Source organism: Rissa tridactyla, chromosome 6 (assembly GCF_028500815.1).
Source record: "Rissa tridactyla isolate bRisTri1 chromosome 6, bRisTri1.patW.cur.20221130, whole genome shotgun sequence".
NCBI lineage: Eukaryota > Metazoa > Chordata > Aves > Charadriiformes > Laridae > Rissa > Rissa tridactyla.
The window spans coordinates 51493009-51511022 of NC_071471.1; the positions used below are offsets into that span (position 1 = coordinate 51493009).

Below are 18014 nucleotides of genomic sequence, written 5' to 3' on the forward strand. Positions count from 1 at the left end.
TTTGAATAGAGGCCTATAAATTAGTAGGTGTATGAGCAGATGGACTGGGGATCAAAGGGGGCCCATATAGCAAGGCTGTAGTGGTTAGGAAATTGGGTGTTGGGGACAGATAATGAGGCTGTTGTCACCGGCTGTGGGGATCTGGAGAATGGGTGTTGGACATATCTAAAATTGCGAAAGTTGGGATGTGGGTGAACTGAAGTCGTCATGGGTAGAGGGGTTAAGGTAAAAGGAGCGGCGGCTAAGGGCTAGGGAACCAAGCAATAATCCCAGCCAATCCTGAATTTGTCCATCTCAGTCTCAGCTGTCCGGAGGGCAATCAGATGGGCCCACATGAAGCCCCACACTTTCCTTTCCACCACGCAGCGCAGTTAGAGCGCAGCTGGGCTTGTTTTCTTTGTTTGCCAACCAGTGACATGGAAAACGTTTGTTGACTCAGTGCTTTTTTGTCGACTGATGTGTTTGGTAACTTTGTCAGATGTGACTTGTCCACACTGCTCCCCAGAGACAGGATTTGGGAAAGGGGGAGGAGGAGGAGGCGACAGGGGTGGAGCTGGCATCCAATCCTCTCCAATACCACCATCCCATTGTAGTGCAAAACAGAAAGGAAACAAAACCCTAGAGTGAAAGAGGAGCATCAAACGTCAGAGGAACTCGTCTGCCATTCAGGTGGCGGGGAGGGATGGGACTTGGAGTTTTATTTTTGTAGGGTTTTTTAATTATTATTTTGGTTTTTTTGTTGTTTTTGTTTGCTTGGGTTTTTTAGAAAATTGGGGATTTGTTCTTTTTTTTTTCCTTTTTACAGACCTTCATGACAAAGCATAAAAACACAGTTATATTTATATATCTATTTATATATTTCTTCATTTCGTCGGTTGGTTTGTAAATGTTGCTCCATCCTCCTGTCTGAGCTGATTGTGTGTCACAGAAATTGTGGGTGTATGTGTGAGGTGCCTCCCAACTCTGGCCTGCAAAGTCACCACGCGTAGGGGTGCAACCAACTATGGGGGAAGCCACGCTGGAGAGTGGGGATGAGGTGCACAGAGAACCCCTCGTGGGGTGCAGATAGCTACTTGGTCCTTTTCTCCATTGACAGATGGGCCAGGTCTCTGTACTGCCATCTCTGCTCTAGCCAGGCTGTTCCCTCTGTCCTGGCAAACAGGGTGAGCATCACAGGTGTTACCCATGTTGAAGAGTCCACCACAGAAGAACATATCTTTGGGGAACAGTGTTTCATGAGCGTTGGTTCTCCCCTGCTTCCCCTGGCCCTTACCGCTCCCAGAAGAAGGGGGTCCTGTAAGGCAATGGTTGCCAGCTGCATTGCTTCCCAGTCCCCCCGAAGTCCTGGAAGCCAAGGGGACTTCTCGTGGCTGAGCTTTGCCCAGGCGCGGTGGAGGGCTCCCGCAGGAGAGGCCAGTTGGCCACAGGCTCTTCCCGGTGTGGGGGGAGCGGTGGGGGCGGAGGACAGGGGGAGGGCAGGGGGGGTCTCAGTCTCGAGTGGTGAGCGCTTGGTCCGGCGCCTTCATGGCGAAGAGGAAGGAACTGGACTGTGGGGAAGAACGGAGAAGGTCTCTTCACCCTTCCCAGGGATGGAGGGAGGTGATCAGACAGGTACAATGTGGAGGCCTAAGCTGTCGCCCTGCAGTTTCATGTGGTTTCCATGGTAACTAGTGGCGGTCATAGGCAGCGGCAGCAGTGGGAGGTGCGGAGCCCCGGGATGTGGCACTATAATAATAAGGGGAACCTGAAAGTTAACACAGGAGAAGAATGGACTGGTTGAAAGGACAAACAGTAAAAAAAAATAAAATAAAATAAAAAATAAAACAATCAAACGAAGAAAAGAAACAAAGGAGAACTGAAAAGGAAAGGAAGAAAGAAAAGGAAAGGAACCAAAAGAACAAACTTGGGGACTCAGCTCTTGATGGGATTAGGGAAAGGCAATTAGTGGAAGCCAACCAAGAGCCACATTTCAGTGGAGAGATACTATTGTGCCTCTGGCTCTGAAGCCCCTTTCTGGGAAGGAGATCCTTTTGCTCCTTCTGACCATCAATAAGTCGCCGAGAGGGAAGCCCATGCATTGCAGCACAAATCCGCCATGCCTGATCTGCGGCCACAAGGAAAGCGTCAGGGACAGATGTTCTGAGCATATCTGACAAAGTACAGCAGGTCACTTTTAAAACCAGGAGGGGAGAAAAGAAACAAAATTACAATGTTTTATTGTTTGGGATTTTGGTCACAGTTGGCATGAAAGCTCTCTAGATGGTTATTGAATGTGTGTTAAATAGTGATTGATTATTAAGATCACATTTACTGAGGTTTAACAACACTGGAATAAAATGTGCATCTATTACCCAGTTGTTAAACCTCAGTAAATACGTAGCTAATAATCACAGCTGATTTATTTTACATATAATAAATCTCTTCCTATTCCCTTGCAAAGAAATGTTGTGTTAGAATATATGGTCTTATGGGAGGTTTTTTCCCCTCTGAAAAAAACCTGACTATTTATGTGCATATTAGAGTCACTGGAGATGGATATATCCCTGCAAGAAAACTCTGCTGGCTATTGTAAACCTAGTGATGCAGCCTGTCTCCTGCTCTGGACACTGTTCCAATGGGTCCGATAGGAAGAACTTCTATTGGATTTCCAGATCCTCAGGAACTGACTGTGGGTTTAGCTTGGGAGAGAAGTGAAGCCTCATCTGTATTTTTTAATCAGACCTTGAATGGATGCTGCTTGCAGCCTAAGAGAGTATCAGAACCTGAATTTAACTTCTGATTTCATCTGGAATAAAATGTGGTTGCAGGCCATGGAGAGGACAGAGCTGAACTGGAATTCTGATCCATCTCACATGGATCACACAAGAGGAATCGGTTTCAGAACAGTTACAAAAAACGTGTGAGGTATATATCCACCTAGACACTGGACTGAAGAGTTAGGAAAAAGGCCTTTCACCTGGCCAAATACTTGAAAGCCCTCTTCAGAAACAAACAAAAAAAACAACAAAAGAAAAGAAAACAAAGAGACAAACAGAAGGAGCGCGAGGCTGGGGGTGTGCTGTGGGAAAGAGGTACTCACTTAGTAATGCAGGGTTGCTGAACCGCCAGGCCTCGTTGTAGGTCGTGTACTGAGGGTGGCTGTAGGGGTTCCCTGAGAACTCGCTCCCTGGAAGAATGCAAGAAAGGCGTGGAATACAGTTAAGAATGAAGATTTGTGTCTGCTATTCCATCAATCCAGTGCTCGTGTTGAATCTGTATGCCAGCAGGAAAACTAGTGTATCTAGCTGCCTTGCCCAGCTGGACTGTGCCCTTCAGGACACTAGTGTTTTTCAGTGCAGTGTTGCTTACCCATACAGTTAAAAATCACAAGATTGACCTCTTCAGAATCGAAAATTAGTTTAAAATAATGAAATTCTGTAATAAAAATAAATAATTAAACTGGTTTATTTTTCGTTGCCTTCTTACTTCTGATTCTCAGGTTGCAGTAGGATTGCATATGCAATCTTCCTGCAATTAAGCATCAGCTTTCTTTTAAATAAAATCTAAGGTTCTCTAGTAGTGTCAAGACAGCAGGCATGGAAGTTTGATGGGACAAGCTCACAATAAACTCATTGGAACTCGCAGTGCTGTTAAGTTTTGTTTGTAGGGTACTGAGGGTGATGATGTATTTGTGGAAAGGAGTATCATTTGTTATTGAAAATGTTCTGACAGTAGAGTGGACTTAAACATAAAACAAAATGAAAAACCTATTAATCGCTCTTTCTTACTCCATATGGTGGTGTTAGGCAGAAAAGTGATTCATATATGATGAACTCCACCTCTGTGCTTAGTTAGTGAGTTAGTTCCAGAAAAATAATTTTCTAGTGATTAGTGCTTTAGGTGCTACTCTGAGTCTGAAGGACAATCTGGGCTACAGCTCTTTTTCACATTCAGTAAAATGGGCCCAAACCAAAATACTTCTGAACTTTATGATCTAATCAGCCTCTGACCCAAGATCTGAATGTTGTAGAGTCTTCTTAAATATTATTTTATTGTGCATAAGGAGCTGACTGTCCTTATTTTCTAGAAGGCTGTGCAGGAATTATATTTGGTAACCGAGGAGATATGGTGCTGCATTCAAAATAAATAAAGCTCCCCAAACTTAAAAATATATTATTCTGTTAAGTAAAAACATGCCATTATCTGATTGTAACCTCAATCTAATGCAGTAGCAACAGGCAGAGGACGAGTAGTGCCATCTGAAAGGCACTGTGTGCATAGAAGACGGTGAAAGAACAGCCTATTATCTTCTGGTCTGCTCTGAGGCGGAGGTGGAGTTGTTACAGCAAAAGTATTTGGAAAGCACCTAGAGTTCCTGATAGATACCATAGAATAGGGAAAGAAGGCAAGGCAAGAGGCGCTGTATGCCTGTGATACAATTATCAAAGAAATGTCAATTAATTATACTGTAATCTCTGCAAATCTCCCTTCACTGGGGAGTTAAAGCCAAAATCGCAGATTCTCAGATGGTGGAAATGAAGTTTGTTGAAGTTGGGGATTTGCACTGGTTTAAACTCGAGGAGAGTCTGTCCAGCCAGGTTTTTTAAAGACGTTCAGGGTAATAACCAAAGCAGTCGGTAGAAAAATGCGTATGTATCAAAACCAATCACCGTCCAAAGGTATTTTAGTCACAGTAGTTTTCAGTTTCAGCATAAAACCTCATTTTGAGTGGCAGACCTTGGTAAATACTATTTTAATGATAGTAACTCCACATGTGTCCATATCTAGAAACATCCTGCACTAAAAATTCTGACAGTTAGCTGGGAAGGAATACATGAAACCTGCCAAGGTGACCAAGATGCTGTGGGATAGGATACAATGTCAAAAAGCAATGCATAGTCCAGATTTATCTCTACTGAACTGATTTATCTGTGGGATATACTGGAATGAGTTTGCTCCCAAAGAGGGAAGAAACCTATCCAGATGAGAATTTCTGCTTTGAAATGCCTCATACAAGCATCACTTCTCTGCATGGAGAGAAGTTCTGATATTTCAAGGCTTCTCTCTCACCCTCCTCTGAGCTGTCACCCTAAACTGTTTATAGTGTTTCTAAAGCACGGGTTAAGTAGAGGAGAAGGAGCCCCAGCTATGGAGAGCTGGGGAGGAGGGAGGGCAGCCACTGGAAACAGTGTTTATTGACGAGGAGTGAAAGCATGCATGCAGCAGGATAATGAGCTTTTGAGCTCAACTGTGACCAAGAGGAACTGAGCTATCGCCTTCCCCGATCACTAATGAAACAAGTGTAATTTCCTCATCAACATTGGATTCTGTTTAACGACTCCCTGCCGTTGCCATCACCAGCCCTCTGCAGGCTCTACGCTCCTCTGTGTAAACTGCAGTTCCCTTCAGCGGATGCTCACTTCACCAAATCAGTTTGCAGAAACTTGATGGCCTTTCTGGGAAAGAGGAAGAAGTGGGACAGGGATCAAAGGTGTTGTTACCTGTGCAGGAAATATCTCTCAGCCGCATAGGTTAAGTGTAGCACAATACCTGATTCATCCTTCTTTGAGTGACTAACCCCTGCTTTTTCAAGAGTGTGCTGAGACTACTGGCTTTCATCCACATCTACAGCCTGGGACCTGAAGTTACAGGCAAGGGCAAACGCAGGATATATATCTTACCACATCATCCGCATAAACCTCAGCGATATTTGCGTGCATGACTGACCACGTTGCGTGGACGTACGGCTACTGGAGACAAGCTCTTCGCTAGACTATACAAGTAGAAGTCTAGTGAAAGGTTGTCACGGATAGAACAGAGCAGCTTTGGTTAGCACTGGTCAAACAATCTTCTCAGAAACAGTTTTCCACTGGAAAACGCTGTCTCATCAAAATGGAAATGTTTTGCACGAGCTTGTCGGCTTCAATAGAGTTTTGGAAAGAAAAGTTCTGAAATGATCGCAAATTGAAACAAAGTATTATGTTTCACTTTCTTGTTTTGTTTCATTTTGCCTTTCTCATCTCATTTAATTTCCTTTCAACTCTTTTATTATTTTAATATGGCTTGACATCTAGAACATGTTGACGTTATTGAAATGTTTCATCCTGATGTTTGCAAATTGAACTATTTCAAGATTCTGGCTCCTCATCCCAATGCAAGTTGAAAACAAATGTCAAAAAATCTGAGTTTTGCATGGGTTGGAAATCCTGCTTTCTGACCAGTTCTATTTTTAGCTCTGCACCTTTATTTAGAGAAGACAGATCCTCGTTCTCATATTCACTCGCATCTGGACATAAGGTTTGTTTGCCTGTCAGTGTGTTTCTGAAAGATACTCCCTGAGTGGTCATCTTGCTGGCTTCTTGTTTCCCATGTAGTTAAAGCATTGACCTCTGATCTTTCTTGGCCTGGGGGTGTGTAACAAACCATTGGCAACATCATATTTGTTTTCTCTGTTCAACCTGGACTCTTAACAGAGGTTGCAGCAAGCACAGAGGATCGATCTCGTGAGGCCTATATTCTGTGCAATCTGTGCTCTGGGAACCTTTACTAACAGTATTTCTTGGTATCTGTATTTAAATCTTGGCACGTTTAGTCTTCTAATACAGAAACCATGAAGCATGAAGTGAGCCTAGCAGGTGGCAGGTTCAGAACAAATAAGGGAGGTAGTTTTCACACAATATGTAGTTAAGCTACAGAACTTCTTGCCATAGGTTGCTACAGATGTTAAAGGCTTATATTCCCCTCCACTGTTTAAGTTTGTGGAGGTGAAACCTATTGACGGTGTTTGATATTAAATAGAACGATACTAAGTCTGGCTGAGGAAGTCTCTGAGCTGCAACTTGTTGGAGGCTGGGAGATCTTTTGAGAAAGTACCGATACATGCTTACTCTACTCTTACACCCTTCCTCAGGCTTTCACTTTTGGGCCCTGACAGAGAGTAGTGGCTGCAGAGATCTGCAGTGTGACCCATTAAAGCCAAGTCTTATGTTCCTTCCCAGGAAGCCTCTTTATCTCCAGCTTGTTGGCTTCAGTCACATTAGAAGACAGGAATAGAAGGGCTGCCAGGCTGGGTCTGACCAGTGGGGTATGACTGAAACAGCCAGAACTTGATGCTCTGTGGAAAGATGCAGTAACTACTGCAGGATGCCCAAGTAGGCCCCCGGAAAAACTTCCTCTAATTGAATGTTGACATCAGATTTAATGTAAAGATATCCATTTGACTTGCATTATGGTTTTTTTTGAAGTATAACTCAACTTTTTTCTTTATCATCCTGTTCCTTTCCTTTTGGGGTGTATTTGTGTGGTTTTGGAGACACTGCTGTCTTAATGGATAAGTAGTCTCCACATCAAGGAGCTGAAATACCCTGTTCTTGGATAAGTGACCCCTGTGTTTAGTGGTCTTAAAATCTTTGTCCCAGTTTAGATGTCAGTATCATACTTGTGAAGAGGATGTTAAACTTACATATCAGTCCCTGAACGGTTAAAAAGTTGAGAACAGTTAGAAGTTGAGAGGAGCCTGGTCTTTAGAAGTACCTATTCAAAAAGCCAGCCTTTTTAGTGTTATTCATCATTTCTATATGCCATGATGTTCTGTAAGTTTTAACCTGTAACTGACTTAGATGTTGACAACTGAGTCTACCTACTGTTACTGGGGGGGAGAGTGGGTAGTTGATTTATATTGTCTTAGTGCTTCTCTGATTCTGGAGCCAAACCATCTCCCTGAAAAATTTAGTGTAGAAGGAGATGCCCTACAATTTGCCAACTCTGCACCACCCCAGAAGTTCAGCAAGCTGGTCAGCTATACCGAGGGACTGAAGTGGGGGTGAGGAGGGGACCAATCCACTATCTTTTCCTGATCTGGAGGTCAATCATCTTCACAGCATAGCCTGAGATTTTGTTGTGCCTTAGGATCATAAGTGGTAGGTAGCGTGTTAGCTCTGGAATGTAGCCATAGGTATTAGCCAGTACTTCATGGTATATAAGCAGTGATTTGTCATTTAAGGATGTTAAGACTCTGATATGCAAACATTTCCTGTCAGTGATGTTTTCACTGTCGTCACTGCAGTGTATGTTCGTTTAGCTAGCTGTTCTGAGATTTGGATGAGGGTTAAGCTAGGCTTTTCACTCATAAGGCCTGGCAAATAATATCATTGTGATTTAAGAGCTTTCTGTTCTCAGCTCTGTGCTGCTTCAGTTCTGGAGTCATTCCTCGAGTAGCAGAGGTTGCAGAATGGACTGTGTGCCTGCTCATTAGCCATCACAACTCACAACCCAGGGTGGCAACATAAACAGTAATCAGTGGCAGATGAAGGAAGTTCTGAGTTCCGAGCTACCATGGCGGAGAAACTAAAATCCTGCCTTTTCATTTATGGGCTGGGGATAACTGTCATCAGAGGAGTACGGAATAGAGCCTGGGGAAATAAGCTCTTCAGTTGCCCTAGGTAAATGGTTCTCTCTTCTCCCTAAACACTGGGAGAATCCATTTGCCAAGATAAGGTATTTCTCCAAAGGCATTGGGTAGCAAAGAAACAGTTTGCCTTTGGATGTAGGATTAGGTAGATAGTTTCTTCGATTGGAGGCACTATCTTACAAACAAGAGGTGGGTAAGTAGTTGGTTGTTGAAAGTGAATAGTTAGTTTCTCCTGAAATGCTGTTAATCATTGCTGAGTTCTTAGCTAGTTCAGGCTATGGACAGTAGGTGTCCAAAAACTGCAGGTATTAAATTACCATTGGTGATTTTCAGTTTGACGCCCTGGCTTTTGATAGAAGGTAAGTTGTTACCGTAAGTTAGTAGATAGCTGAATATCCTGAGCCACGAGCAGTACATAATAATCTGCATGGGTCATTGGAGAATAATTACATTAGTTAATGAATACTAAGGTTAATTAATTACCAATTAATTGCCACAGGTTATAGATAGCTAGTTGCCCATAGCAGCAGTGAATCAGTTACTAGGGGGAAAGAGATATGTTACAGAAAGGGTTGTTAGCTACATTGGTTACAGGCACCTGATAATTTTTTTATTAAATTAATAGACCTTTATATCAGCAAAGACAACGGTGAAAGCTCTTACAATGCTAGTATACGTGTTTGCACCATTACTGAAGTCTGGAGGCTGACTTACCAGGAACCATTCCTGCAAGAGTTGAGGTTGGGTAGCTGCCTTGTCCAGTTGGGGGAACATGGGGTGGGTAGCCGGGCAAGGTGGTGCTTGCCATATCACGACCTGGAAAGGGAAAGAATCAGGACAGGTGATCAATAGGGATAAGATCTTTCAATATCGATTTGATATCACCTTTTGTCCCACTGTGACACGACTAGCAGCTCGATAGGCAAGTGCTGTGCAGCCTTCTCTTACATAAGTGCTGTCCATCTGCTGAAAATTTTGGGGGAAGATTGTGGCACTTTTGATCTCACACTGTAAGGATGGATGTTAAAACTTAGCTTTGTGAGGCTCAAAAGAATTTGTTTTGTTTCATTGTAGATTTTGGATCTATTTTAACTAAATCAAAATGGCCCTGAGCTGCTCAGAGAATGGCAGCATATTCATTGCCAGAGTAGCTGAGGTCCTGTCTATATGCAGTGGATGCAGTTCCAAAACTGTGGTGATGTTGCTTTAGGGCATGATCAATGTGCAAGGCATTGGAAAGCGATCCAAGAGGTTTCTGTGCCTGTCTCTCTTCCCACCTCTGCCATTCACCTGCTGATGATTTTAGGCAAGTCACTTCACCTCTCTGTGCTTCTTTTTATGCTGCAAACTCTTTGGTGCAAGGGCACACTTTTAGTATATTTGCACAGTGCTTAGCATGAGATTGATACTGGTTGGACTCCTTCCAAGTGCTGGTATTATATATATAATAATACAATCGTACGAATTAGTTTGAGTCGCACTTCATTTTTATCACAGGTGCAACTTTTTATTAGTAATATTTAAAGTTGTGATATCTTTTCTCCACCGAAGAAGTAGAGAGGGGTGTGGACTGGGTGGATGATTGTAGCTTATTTTTCATCTCTTAGGAAGTGCAGCTGGAGGCCTCTCGGTTGATGCCAGAGGCATTTCCTCATTTGGACTGGTTAGCCTGAAAATGGGCCAGCCAGAAGGGCATTTGCTGTTAGTGCTTATTGCATTTAAATGAACTGAAATCATCTCAGAAGCTGCTGGGAGTTTCAAGCCAAAACCAAAAAAAAAAAAAAAAAGCTAAATAAATTAAGATAATCTTTCCCCCACAGCTGCTGGGAGATTTACAGCTCAACCTCCAATGCTGCCTACCGAGATCTCAGCCTGTTCCAGACATCCACAGCCTTCCACATTCCCTAGGTGAACTGTAAAGCTTGCGCCATTTGTTGTTCTTTTCTTAAATTTTGTCTTCCCTGTCTGTTCTAATTGGAGGGCTGGAGTCTGGTTCGCCTTTAGAAGTGACAGCGTAAGTATGGCCCATTAACAACACTGGAGTCACCGGAACTGTCCTGGGATATGCCAATGAAAGAAGAACAAGAGTTGCTTTAGCTCTACTAGCGTCAGAATGATAACAGATACAGCAGGCCCTGCAACAAGCATGAACCTTGGCTTGGGGATCAGGAATAAATAACAGTTACACAGCAAAGCAAAAACTAATCAACATGGAGCATGAACCTGAAGGGAGTATGTTTCTCTGGGATGAGGTAGGCTAAACCAGTGTCATTGCCTTCATAGGTCTTGACTAAAGATTACTGAGATGATTTGCTCAAGAAAAAAGAAGTGCAAATTCATTCTTTTTCCCTGAAGAGGTACCTGATCAGTGGCTGATGTTCCTAACTCACCTCTCTTAGTTAATGGCACAGAACTACCAGTCAACGGCTGAGCCGTTTTCCAGCCACTCCCCAATATTGATAAAATATATATATATATATAATGCCTCAGGGATTTATATTCTACACTCTTCTACTCTTTTATTACCATCATTCCTTTAGTGATTTGCAGCTGTGTGTTAAGTGTGTTAATCTGTATGATTAAGACCTACTAGATGTAGTTCTTTTTTTTTCTCTCACATTCTTTTAAGGCAAGAAAGTTATACGCTTAAAATTCATGTTCTTTTGGTTTCATTTATCGACTAGCCTGAGAAATAACAACAGGTGATGAGTGAGAAAACAGTGTCACTGAAAAGTTAGAGAGAACATTATGTAGCAGCAGGCAAAATTAATTCATTTTGACACTTCCATTCAGGTGGGAACACATACACACTCACTCTGCTACTCCATCTACGCACATACACCCCTGTGTTTTTATTCAGACATGAGCACACGGAGGCTGATGTTCAAAACTTGGTGTGGAAAATTTGTTGGCAAGTGATAATCTTTCAAAATCCCAATCTTGAAAAAGAAGGTAACAAACAAATACAGTATCAGCAATATGAATAAGAGTCCCACAGAGAGACTCTTAAAATGCTGTTACATACAAGCAGGCCCCTCCCATTACCTCCTCTCATTACCAACAGCTAGACAGGATTATTAAATTCTTGTACTCCAGGACTATGGCAAAGCTATCACCTATTCTGCTCATAACATGCTTCCAACTCCACCCATTCTCCCTTCTCCAAGAGCCTTCTGAGTAAGGAACAGCACTTTCATCACTGTGTCATTGTTTGAGCTTTTGAACACTTTCTCCCATGTCTCATTCTCCATAAGGGTCCTAAGGCAGGTGCCTCTCCTGAAACACAGTGCCTTCTAGAGGGTGCACCCCTAGAGAACTATATTGTCAGAGAGAGTCTGTCAGGAGACTCCTTGGCTTAGGAAGTGCCCAGAGCTCAGAGGCTCTTATTGGCTGCGGTAAGATTGGACCAATACACTGTTATGAACGCAAAAGTCTTTCCTGATGTGACTTGATGCTTTCCTACAGGGAGGTTTAGAAATGCAAATCTTGCCTGACAAGACAAAGGGAGGATGTTAGGTCAAAAGAGAAATAAACATGAGGGAGGCAGAGGTAAGTTGTGTTTCTTGAGCATTAGGAACTGTGGTCTGCGCTAAGACTTCGTCTGTTCTGAAAAAGCCCAAATTACATTCTTTGACAGTGGAGTGACAACAGCCTCAGTGGTCACCTAAAATGATATCCACTATTTCATCCAAGTGACCCCTGAGCTTCTGCAGCAATATTGCTTCAATCACCTTGCACAGGAGTTTCCCCTAGTACCTACCTGAAACTTGTCCTTCCTCCCCATCCTCCCCTCCAGCCTGCTGCTCCTAAGTGCTGCCATCTTCTGCAACCTATTTCTTCACTTCTCTTCTACCCTTAAAGGTCACCTAGCTCAGGTCTGTATTCCTTTGTCTGTAAGACATTATAGTCTCTCACCCACCCTTCCTGGTCTTGACATTCAGATGTGATGCCCTGTTTCTTAACTACTTGGTCTGCTGTGTGAAGGCGCCACTCACATTGACACTCCCAAACCAGGTGACTCAAATATTGCTCACAACATAGCTATGGCAGTGCTCACCAGCCGCCTATGTATTTATCTAACTTAGTAATTTGTACAACCCATGCTGAACAGCCCTATCAGTCCTGGAGCTGGGCTAGGTTATTGAAGCTGCTATCCCCTACCTTAGGCTAGCACACAGTACCCTTGCGGGGCCTACAGTACTCAGGGGCATTACAGATATTGAGGCAACACAGGATTTTTCTGTACAAATATTTTATACTAAGTCCCAGACCCATCCAACTGGGACACCCAGTTCACTTCTAGGTAGTTACAGCTTCTTTTCACATTTTATTCTAAAAAAGGAAGGACAGGCATGAAATCTTTTTGTGACTCTCCATGGAGCTGAGAACACGTGCTGCATACGCAGAATTGGAACATGGTTGCTCTGGTTCCCACTTGCACTCAAAGAGCTTGCAGCATTTACAGGTCTCCCCGTCAGACGAAACTGAACCCCTTGCCTGCAGCATCCCCGCTGAGTTTGTGGCCAAGGCTGGTTACCTGCTATCAGAGGCTGGCTGCTGGACTGCCCAAAGTGGGCACCATGATGAAGGAAGGCACTGTAGCAAGGCGTGGACGCATCGTCTGAAAGGGCCATGTGGAAGGGCTGAAGATCAGCCTGCCCAGAGCCGACCGGCGTGGTGGGGGTGAAAGGGGTGAGAGAGGCTCCATGAGGCTCTTGCTTTATACTGAGGGGAGAGGAGAGGTTTTCTGTGGTAGGGTAAGGGATGGACACAGACAGACAAAGGGAACAGGGGGAGGAAGAGGAGGGTGGGGAAGGGAGGAGAGGAAGAACAAAATGGGTAAATGAAAATGGAGTGGTTAAAATCTACAGGGAAATTAATTTAAAAAAACAAAAATAAAAATAAAAAGGTTAGGAGTAGATCAGAGGAGCCAATGCTGAGACAACAGCAGTAAATGCACCCGGGGGCTAGGCTCTGACTGCAGGGATGCCTCTGCAGGGGAAGCAGGAGATGAGGAGAATGGAGTGCAGTGGCAGATGGGAGGAATGGGATGCAGGAAAAGGAGAGGTGAGGGAGGGAACATGCAGGAGAGGGAGGACAGGAAGAAGCGTAGGGTTGGGAAGGAGAAGAATGCTCTGAAGCTTCTGTGCTCCCTTTCCTGCTGCTTTCTCTTGCTGGCTGCGGGCGCATGAAGATGCTACACTTACACAGTTTGGCCCAGGGAATGATACCACTTTGTCTCTTCAGAACCAAGGTAACCTTCCGCAGGAGAGCAGTGTGGTTATGAGCATCTATTAAACAGGATGCCCGGTGTAATGGCCAAAGCTTCTCAAGCAAAACTCCATAAAAGCTTTGACAAAAAAGGTGTAGCTGAAGTTTGAGATGGTTAAAATAAAAATGGGACTGTATAATTAATAGGTGGCTAGACAGATCAACCAATTGATCTTGTTCACAGTGGCACACTTTGGAGCTTTAACCATAAAAGTAGTGAGTACTGACTCTGGTTGTTCCCAGAGTATAGTGTTGCCAGACAGATGCCTTGACAGAGAGATATAATGGATGAGAGGAAACGTGGGGGACTTATAAAAGGTCTCATTTTCATTGTTGTTTGCACTGAGCCTCCATTTCTGATGTGCAGATTTGCAACTGCTCCTAACTTGGCTGTCAAGTAAGAGGTTTGGGAATTGGAGAACTCTGACCTAAAGCATGGGTACTCCAGAACACCCACTGTTGTTGGGTCAGCAGTAATAGAGTCCTGTATTTGAACACCTGAAAGAGAAGTATGGATGATGTGATCAGATCTGATCCAAATCATCTAGCAAACCATCCACCCTCAGGTAAACAAATTAAAGCCAATAAATGAAAGCCATCTCTCTGCCATGATGGCAAGTGTTTCCAATGGCCTATGAAATAAGTTAGTTCTGGTGGTTTTGATTTATACAGAGAAATATAAATGTGACATATAACTAGGTCATAAATCTGACTTCATCAACGTAGAACTGGCTTAATTAACTCTAGGCACCTTATTGTGAAGGTGCAATGCTCACCTAGACAATAAAGGGCTGGTCAGTTTCTATCTGTGAATGCTGTTTAACCTGAGGCATTTGTTTCCTAAAGGTTTGCTACCTGGCAAAAATGATAGTTTGCCATCTGTGTTCTCCTCCAAGTACCTCTAACCTGGATGGCCAGCAAAGGTCTCTGATCACAGAGACGCCTTTGCGGCAAAGACATATGTTTATGGTTCAGTTGATTGGGAAGGATCAGTCCTTGCCAAAAGGTGTACAGTTCCTCTTTATTTAGTTTACTTATGTGAAGTCTCTGGTATGCTAAGTGAGGATTCTCACCTCTTCTCCCTTTTTGCTATAGGAAGCTCTGTTTGGCAGTGACCTTTTGTGGAGGATAGAAGCTGGAGTATCTGGTTCTTGTTGCACAGTTAAAGTCACCAGAGTAGGCAGCACATCAGCACCCAGCTTCTGATTTTTACAACTATATACTGTCCTACAATCCTACCAGTGAGCCTTCACATGCCAGTGCCAGTCTCAGTAGATGGAGAACCGCCAAAGCTATTTTTCTCCTGCATCTTCTGTCATCAGATCGTAAGGGCTGCACAGATTTACCTTTAGACCAGACAGGCAGAGTCACCTCCAGCAGTCTGGGAGTGCTAAAGCCTTTATCCGAATAAAGTTGATAGTAGATAATCTGGATGAATAGATTTATCTGCAGGCAGAGGGCCAAAAGTTCCCCTGGCTTTCAGGGGCTCCACGTAAAGTGATATTTTTTCAAGGAAGCCATTTCACAGTCATACTTAAATAAGCTTGGGACACTTTGGTCCTGGGAATTTTCCAGGCTCCTTTTTCAGCTCTCCGTACTGTGCAAGAGAGAGCAGGTGCAGGGAGCCGCTGGGGAGGAAAGGGCAGAGAAGAAGATGGACTCAGGTAGCATGGGTGGGCAGAAGCAAGAGGTGCTGTGGGCAGAGGTTAATCCTGTTTGCACAGCCCCCAGGCACATTGGGTTTCCTAGTCCCTCCCCTGCTTTATTTCTCTTTTAAAGCATGGAATTTTCAGCTATAATCCTTCCTAAACCGCAGCATTTTTCAGGCACTCTGTGTAAGTGAAACCATAATCTCTGGTAAAACAGACCGCTTAAGCTGCTGTAGCATTAGGCCAATCTGATCCAGCCCCTGGATTTCCGCTCTGCCCAGCCACCACGGAGGGGATTTTAGTCTGAAAGACTGTCTAAAGCCCTTGCAATGGGAACAACAGTGCTAGGCCTTGCCTTGCAAAGCTGAGAAGGGTTAAGGGACCAGGAGCTATTTGTCCCGGTGTTGTGAGGCTGTTAAAGCCCCTGTCGGGCTCACAGCGGAGATGAGCCCAGCCCTCTCTTGAACACATCAAGGCTTATGAAGAAAAATTCCTCGCGCCTTCCAGAGGCAGCACCACTTTCTCAGTGCAGGGGGGGGATAAAGAAGTCAACAGTAACATGGCAAAGAGACTGGGACACAATCATGCTAAACACTCTTCTCTCTAACAGTAGTGGAGTGGAGGCGAGGATAAGGTCAGACAGCGAATGATTGCACAAACAAAACTCAGACTTTTATGTGTCTATTTATCTATCTGTCTGTCTTTTCCTCTATGCTGTGCAACTGCACAGACATAACTTATATTCCCTGTATTACTGGTGGATGCCATTTACCAATTTAACTCCTGTGTTGTCCAACTCTCCCCTGACTAAAAGTACCTGAATTCTGTCTCCTGCCACTGCTATGCTGGAATAATTGCCCCAGCAGTGAATTATAGCTCCAAAGTGTGTCAGTGTAGACGGGATCAATTGATTGATCTATTTATCCACCTGTGAATGGCACAGTTCCATTTTTCATTTTAACCACCTCAAACGTCAGCTGCACCTTTTTTGTTTTCACTTATGATTTTCTCCATTCTCTAATTCTTCTGTATTTTTGATGGAGAACTTGCCCCTTCCTATCCCAAGTCCTGCAAGTGCCAGCAAGCTGTGGAGCACTGCCATACTGGCCTCTCTGTGTCATGGGGGGTGTCCCTCAGTAAGGCTGCATCAGGGAACCCCCACGTATCTGTCAGTGTCTTATTCCTGAGGCTGGAATACCACCCTGTAATCAAAGGGCAGGTGGAATAAGTTTGCAATCCCCCCAAAGCAGCAGAAATCTATCCCTGTCCAGGTTCCTTTCTTCTTCTAAATGGCAAATGATATCCTTGTTTATAAGCAACAAAAAAATACCACCCAATGTCATGGTGGGGGAAATTTGGAAGGGTCAGCAAGGTGGGGATATAGCTAGAAACACAGCAGAGGACTACATATTTTCTGCATCTCCTGCTCCACACTTTCTGACTGTACTTGCTGAGTTATGGATGTTTTTCTTCCTTTCTAACCCTCTCCTCTGTTATTCTGGCGGAGAGCTAGAACTGGTGATCTCCGGCCTAAATTCCCCCTGTGCATGAAGGGATTTTGGCCAGACAGGGTGAGAGGAAGATTCACAGCTTTGGGTTCCTACAGAGACTCATCTCAGCTTTTATCGTGCTCTCTGCTGCTGAAGGGAAGGGAAGCGGGGGGGGTTTGCAAGACTAGATAAGCTGCTTGTTTTTCACTGCTGACTTCCTGGAGGATAAGCTACCTGCATCCAGTGCTCCTTTTCTTTTCAGTAAACAAAGAATATCAAGATGGCACATCCCTGCGTAAGGTATGGCTTGTACACACCCACTTAACAACACTGCTCACCATCTTGACAATGTTTAGCGTTCTTCGTCTTTTCCTGGGGTCTCTATCAAATATTTATGACCCCACTGCCTAATTCTTTAGAACACATATCCTTACAGCATCCCTTAGGGATCACTGTTTCATCTGTGAGGAGTTGAGCTCAAAGAAGAAGTATCCACGTTCGTGTAGGAACCCTGTGCCAAAGCTGAATCTTGGCTCAGGTGTTTTGAATCCTATGCTTGTGCCTACCATTGAAACATCTTTTTCTGTATCTGCGTTCTCCATTCCTTAGGAAGGTTTCATTCACCTTGCTTGATCCCACGTGAGAATCCTGCCTCAGAAATTCTAGAAGTCATGCAAAAGATGAAACTGGACTGACACAGCATATCTTTTACTTTTGCTTTCTGTCATGTCAAAAGAACCACGTTTTCTTTCATTTCTTAGCTTTCTAGCTTCTCGTTTGCAAGAGTATTATGCAAGTTGCGCTGAAGATAAAGATCATCCTATTTTTCTTCCCTGGTCTGTGATCATAACAGACCTTTGCTAGGACAACTGAAAAGTGTGCCAAGACTAATCTGCTTCTCATTGTACCTTCACAGAATCACAGAATGTTAGGGGTTGGAAGGGACCTTTGGAGATCATCTAGTCTAACCCCCCTGCCAAAGCAGGTTTACCCAGAGCAGGCTGGACACAGATGCATCCAGGCGGGTTGTGAATATCTCCAGAGAAGGAGACTCCGCCTCTCTTGTATTCTCTTTGTATTCTTGCTGATTGGGGAGTGAGTCTTGCATCTTCAGGTTTATTTTCTGTTTCTGCACAGATCCATCCATGTTCTTAGCCCAATACTTTACTTGTGGGTTGTTGAAATACATGTTTATAGAAACAACCTTGGATTGCT

The 18014-nt window shown here is 43.9% G+C and overlaps 1 protein-coding gene across 10 annotated transcripts in view; it reads right to left on the reverse strand.

Moving 5' to 3' along the window:
* Positions 1–1536: 1536 nt before the first annotated feature.
* The window catches only part of PAX2 (paired box 2), a 96899-nt gene continuing 80421 nt past the window's right edge, over positions 1537–18014 (reverse strand). For 4 of the 10 annotated variants that reach the window (XM_054205822.1, XM_054205820.1, XM_054205823.1 and 1 more), the window contains 4 exons: positions 12927–13136; positions 9104–9205; positions 3080–3166; positions 1537–1725 (listed from right to left, as the gene is read on the reverse strand). In XM_054205822.1, coding sequence (XP_054061797.1) covers positions 1604–1725; positions 3080–3166; positions 9104–9205; positions 12927–13136 — 521 coding nt within the window. In that variant the 3' untranslated portion in view covers positions 1537–1603. Of the gene's footprint in view, positions 1745–3079; positions 3167–9103; positions 9206–12926; positions 13137–18014 lie in introns of those variants that run through there. The other 6 variants (XM_054205828.1, XM_054205821.1, XM_054205825.1 and 3 more) reach the window with 4 other exon arrangements.